The following is a 6,428-nucleotide window of genomic DNA, read 5'->3' as shown; positions in this document are numbered from 1 at the left end:
GTATTATCCTAGCCATAAAGAAAAGAAATATTTCACCAAGGGGCGATAACTCGATCCTAATATTAAGTTACATTATAAACATGGTGCATTGTTGTCAAGTCCTATTTCTATTACAAGAACAATTACTGCCTTCTGGTTACTATTATATTAATTACATATCTGATCATAATCTCTACTTCATTTATTTTTTTAGAGACGTGACAGACATGTAAATTAGCAGCACCCTGTGGGTGACCCCGGGGTGTTAATCCTCTCAAGGCAGCCCCCTTGTTTTGAAGCAGCAATAACCATACTCCTATATATATGCAATGTACTATATATATGGAATAAATGTGGAATATAATACAATTATAGTATTAAAGCATAACACTGAATGCTAACAAACAATATACATATGAAAATCCACATACAGTCAATAAACATCCACACACACAAATAAAAAGAAACATGAGAATCATTTAAATTATTTATTTAGCCTGATTTTATCAGTAATTTGGCAACATGACGACATCATCACCATACGTGCGAAATATTAGCATTTTAAAGATAGTGAAACAACATTAGACAGAATTTATGAAGTTTATGTTAATATAGAAATAAAAGCGTAGATATAAGTTAGCAATTTTATATACTGAACCGCAAAAGCAACTTCACCCGATGTAGCATTGCTTGAAAAGTTGTAATTAAATATCTTGGTAATTTTTGTCAAAGTTTCTAAAATCTAACATTACCTTAAAACCGATGGCCCAAACGCATAACGACAACGGCCATGGTAACCTGTTGTGCGTGGGGTCCATGCAAATTGAAAAGCACATGCGTTCCCCAATTTCTTGCCCTATAAAAATCCACCCAGATCGGATAACATTCATTCGTTATTGAATTGCTACCACATGCCAAGATTGACAAGAAATCAGCGACACCAAGGCCTTGGACGATTGCAAGCTTGACAAACCACCCGGCGAGTAGTAATTGTATTATTCAATCCACAAGCAACGTGGAAGTTAAAACTGTCTCCTCCTTGCTTGTGTTAAGGTAAGGAAGTTGAGGAAACTGCAACACACTATCGGGACGTTTGATGTTACTTGTTTACAACAGGCTTTTCAGCAAATATAAACCATATTAACGGCAGACAAATATTCGCATTACGTCACGTAACCATATTAACATTGTGTCACACCAAACAAAAAGGTCATGTGAAGATACGAGACAGCTCACCTTGGAGTACATTATATACTCGCATATTATGTTAACACAACTAAAGTTTAATGTGGATATGTAATCAATATGTGGGGTGTTACTTATTGCAATACGGTTGTACTCCTATTCTGGTCAGTGAAATTACGTAGATGTGACTTGTTGGCATCAATACAGTCTGTGTGCATATACATCATCATAATCATTAGTGTTAAAGACTGAATTTTCTGATGTTGAGAAAAGTGACATTTTGATTTCCTACACTTGACATTCACTGCAGTGAACACAACACTTTCACGGAACTATTGTCATGCACGACTTACCTTCCCGCAAAGTACTAGTATATCCCCCTTATCGTTAATGCCCCTCCAAAAACTGTTAACTTCATGTTTACGTTAGTTCCGCATTAACAACACAAAATAATGACACAGGACATTTATGGAGTTAATATCGCTGAATCTGATGTTGTATATAATCATATGCAATTGTATGATAACTAACTTTATTGACCTCAAATATGTTTTTTGTTACTTTTGTGAATACACGGAACTACTTTTTATAACGCAATTACTAGAGGTGCTGAAACATCCCTGCGTGTTAGGTAGGAACAATTTACGTTTCAAGGTTTTACAAATGAAGGGAAATAATTTAATTTTCCGACAGACATTACACAAAAAGCATATAATAAAGGAGATTGTTTCACTCTCTTATTAAGTGTCCTACATTTAACTTGTTTCCGCGTTTTGTCAGTTACACTGTCAATAAATGTTATTTGGTGAATGTAGCTAGTCGTGGATAGGCTGTAAATTGTATTGTATTTTTTTCAACTTATAGTGCAGAATGAGTACTTGAAAAAGGAGTGAGTGAGTTGGGTTTAACGGCGCTTTTAACAGTTTTACAGTCATATCACAGCGTGTCAGCTTAATGTGGGAGGAAAGGCCGAAGTGATGCATGTCTCAGACGTTTACCACTTCGGTGAAACCCACGAGCACGGGCATGGTGCTGACAAACCTAGAAACATAATCGGGGCGAACTGGGATTCGAACCCACAATCATAGGTTTTTGGCGTGCCCAAGGGACGCAACTCTGCACAGCGAATCGTGGCGCCTTAGACGACTGGGCCACCCGTGCCCCCTTGAAAACGGAAAATACTGAGATGAATCGTACCTGACTCGTTAAACTCATCGCCAGGGTAGGGTCAGACGAACCAACTACAATAAGGTGGGCGAATAAGAATAATGATCTGGGATTCGAACCCACGATCATAGCACCATGGCCTACCTAAAGAAAACATCTGTGTATATCACACTGTGGACATTCCTGTAATTTGAAACCTATTCCCTATAGTCGTGAACTGTAGAATTGATCTGTTGTTTACGTCTAAACCTATTCCCTATAGTCGTTAACTGTAGAATTGATCTGTTGTTTACGTCTAAACCTATTCCATAGAGTCGTGAACTGTAGAATAGATCTGTTGTTCCCTATAGTCGTGAACTGTAGAATAGATCTGTTGTTTACGTCTATTTTAAACCTATTCCCTATAGTCGTGAACTATCTGTTGTTTACGTCTATTTGAAATTGAAGTGTGACATGGGCTTATTGAATTCGTATCTTTTACCAGAAGATATGAGGACTCACTGATCTAAAGTCTTCTCTTTACGAGTTTGGAGTTTCTATAAATGCTTTGTTTTTAACCATGTTCGTCCAGTGCCCTGTGTTGTATTTGTTATTAACACAAATAACGCAGAGTTCATTATGTATACTGTCTGGCTGAACATTGACAGTCCTCCATCCTGGTGCTGGACTTCTGAGTGTGACGTTAAACATCAAACAACACATTGCAAGTAGACCCACCGACCCAGCCTCCCAATCACTACAACGCCCATCCAGCCTCCCCATCACCACAACATCCACCCAGCCTCCCCATCACCACAACACCCACCCAGCCTCCCCATCACCACAACGCCCACCCAGCCTCCCCATCACCACAACGCCCATCGAGCCTCCCCATCACCACAACGCCCACCAAGCCTCCCCATCACCACAACGCCCACCCAGCCTCCCCATCACCACAACGCCCACCCAGCCTCCCCATCACCACAACGCCCGACCAGCCTCCCCATCACTACAACGTCCACCCAGCCTCCCCATCACCACAACGCCCACTCAGTCTCCCCATCACCATAACGTCTACCCAGCCTCCCCATCACCACAACACCCACCCAGCCTCCCCATCACCACAGCACCCACCCAGCCTCCCCATCACCATAACGTCCACCCAGTCTCCCCATCACCACAACGCCCACCCAGCCTCCCCATCACCACAACGCCCGACCAGCCTCCCCATCACTACAACGCCCACCCAGCCTCCCCATCACCACAACACCCACCCAGCCTCCCCATCACCACAACGCCCGACCAGCCTCCCCATCACTACAACGCCCACCCAGCCTCCCCATCACACAACACCCACCCAGCCTCACCATCACCATAACGTCCACCCAGTCTCCCCATCACACAACACCCACCCAGCCTCCCCATCACCATAACGTCCACCCAGTCTCCCAATCACCACAACGCCCGACCAGTCTCCCCATCACTACAACGCCCGACCAGCCTCCCCATCACCACAACGCCCACCCAGTCTCCCCATCACCACAACGCCCACCCAGCCTCCCCATCACTACAACGCCCACCCAGCCTCCCCATCACCACAACGCCCACCCAGCCTCCCCATCACCACAACACCCACCCAGCCTCCTCATCACCACAACGCCCACCCAGCCTCCCCATCACCACAACGCCCACCCAGCCTCCCCATCACCACAACGCCAACCCAGCCTCCCCATCACCACAACGCCCACCCAGCCTCCCCATCACCACAGCACCCACCCAGCCTCCCCATCACCACAACGCCCACCCAGCCTCCCCATCACCACAACGCCCACTCAGCCTCCTCATCACCACAACGCCCACCCAGTCTCCCCATCACCACAACGCCCACCCAGCCTCCCCATCACCACAACGCCAACCCAGCCTCCCCATCACCACAACGCCCACCCAGCCTCCCCATCACCACAGCACCCACCCAGCCTCCCGATCACCACAACGCCCACCCAGCCTCCCCATCACCACAACACCCAACCAGCCTCCCCATCATCACAACGCCCACCCAGCCCCCCCATCACCACAACGCCCACACACTGATCTGAGCCACAACGCCCACACACTGATCTGAGCCACAACGCCCACACGCTGATCTGAGCACTGAGAATATACTCACACTTGTTCGTATGCCACGCTTGAAACTGACTGTATAATGGGAGACAACTCTGTTTGCCCTACTTGATGGGCCTCGCGAGTGTGATGCAGGAAGGCCACCTGGGCCCTGTTTCACAAAGCGATCATAGTCGTAAGCCTTTGTTTAAGTAGGGGAGTTACGGTCATCATAACGCTACAATTGCTTTGTGGAACCGGGCCCTGACCTGTTATGCTTCTGATAGGGTCTTTTTCTTTTTTCTGGATAACTTTGTTGTACTCTGTGATACTTCAGCAATCCACGCTTGCCGTAAAAGGCGACTATGCTTGCTGAAAAGGCAACTAACGGGATCGGGTGGTCAGGCTCGCTGACTTGGTTGATTCATGTCATCGTATCCCAATTGCATGGATCGATGCTCGTGATGTCAATCACTAGATTGTCTGGTCCAGACTCGATGATTTACAGACAGTCGTCAAGTAGCTAGAATATTGCTGAGTGCAGCGTTAAACAACAAACAACAAACATACTCTGTGATAAATTGAACCGTGGATGAACGGGTTGGCAGATGTAGATGTACGGGTGGGCAGATGGGATGTAATGGTGGATAGATTGGGATGAACTGGCTGGAAGATGTGGATGTACGGGTGGACAGATGTGGGTATACGGGTGGGCAGATGTGGAAATATGGGTGGGCAGATGTTGATGTAGAGATGGACAGATGTGGATGTACGGATGGGCAGATGTGGATGTATGGGTGGGAAGATGTGTATGTACGGATGGACATATGTGGATGTAAGGTGGGCAGGTGTGGATGTACGGGTTGGCAGATGTGGATGTACGGGTGGGCAGATGTGGATGTACGGGTTGGCAGATGTGGATATATGGGTGGGAAGATGTGGATGTACGGATGGACAGATGTGGATGTACGGGTTGGCAGATGTGGATATATGGGTGGGAAGATGTGGATGTACGGATGGACAGATGTGGATGTACGGGTTGGCAGATGTGGATATATGGGTTGGCAGATGTGGATGTACGGGTTGGCAGATGTGGATATATGGGTGGGCAGATGTGGATATATGGGTGGGCAGATGTGGATGTACGGGTGGGAAGATGTGGATATATGGGTGGGCGGGTGTGGATATATGGGTGGGCAGGTGTGGATATACGGGTGGGCAGATGTGGATGTACGGGTTGGCAGATGTGGATGTATGGGTGGGCAGATGTGGATATATGGGTGGGCAGATGTGGATGTACGGGTGGGAAGATGTGGATATATGGGTGGGCAGATGTGGATGAACGGATGGACAGATGTGGATGTAAGGTGGGCAGTTTTGGATATACGGGTGGGCAGGTGTGGATATATGGTTGGGCAGATGTGGATATATGGGTGGGGAGATGTGGATATACGTGTTGGCAGATGTGGATATACGGGTGGGCAGGTGTGGATATACGGGTGGGCAGGTGTGGATATATGGGTGGGCAGATGTGGATGTACGGGTGGGCAGATGTGGATGTATGGGTGGGAAGATGTGGATGTACGGATGGACATATGTGGATGTAAGGTGGGCAGATGTGGATGTACAGGTTGGCAGATGTGGATGTACGGGTGGGCAGGTGTGGATATACGGGTGGGCAGGTGTGCATATATGGGTGGGCAGATGTGGATATACGGGTTGGCAGATGTGGATGTACGGGTTAGCAGATGTGGATATATGGGTGGGCAGGTGTGGATATATGGGTGGGCAGATGTGGATGTACTGGTGGGAAGATGTGGATATACGGGTGGGCAGGTGTGGATATATGGGTGGGCAGATGTGGATGAACGGATGGACAGATGTGGATGTAAGGTGGGCAGTTGTGGATATACGGGTGGGCAGGTGTGGATATATGGGTGGGCAGGTGTGGATATATGGGTGGGCAGATGTGGATATATGGGTGGGCAGATGTGGATATACGTGTTGGCAGATGTGGA

At 47.2% G+C, this 6,428-nt stretch overlaps 1 protein-coding gene across 1 annotated transcript; it reads left to right on the top strand.

Annotated features, from left to right (window-relative positions):
* The first annotated feature begins 741 nt into the window (after positions 1-741).
* LOC125378957 (extensin-like) lies at positions 742-4,406 on the top strand. Its single transcript, XM_048394948.1, has 3 exons — positions 742-772; positions 2,979-3,615; positions 3,755-4,406. Exons 1-3 carry the CDS (start codon positions 742-744, stop codon positions 4,404-4,406), a joined length of 1,320 nt encoding a protein of 439 aa, XP_048250905.1.
* The last annotated feature ends 2,022 nt before the right edge of the window (positions 4,407-6,428 follow it).

Source organism: Haliotis rufescens, unplaced genomic scaffold, assembly GCF_023055435.1.
Source record: "Haliotis rufescens isolate VD_foot unplaced genomic scaffold, xgHalRufe1.0.p SCAF_134, whole genome shotgun sequence".
NCBI lineage: Eukaryota > Metazoa > Mollusca > Gastropoda > Lepetellida > Haliotidae > Haliotis > Haliotis rufescens.
This window is presented reverse-complemented; position numbering and strand designations above follow the sequence as displayed.

What these genes read in the sequence shown, in the direction of transcription:
- LOC125378957 (XM_048394948.1), top strand. Translation starts at nt 742, where the DNA reads ATGGCCCAAACGCATAACGACAACGGCCATG. An exon ending in GCATAACGACAACGGCCATG is followed by an intron (nt 773 to 2,978) that starts GTAACCTGTTGT and finishes GAACATTGACAG; the next exon opens with TCCTCCATCCTGGTGCTGGA. An exon ending in ATCACCACAACGCCCGACCA is followed by an intron (nt 3,616 to 3,754) that starts GCCTCCCCATCA and finishes ACGTCCACCCAG; the next exon opens with TCTCCCAATCACCACAACGC.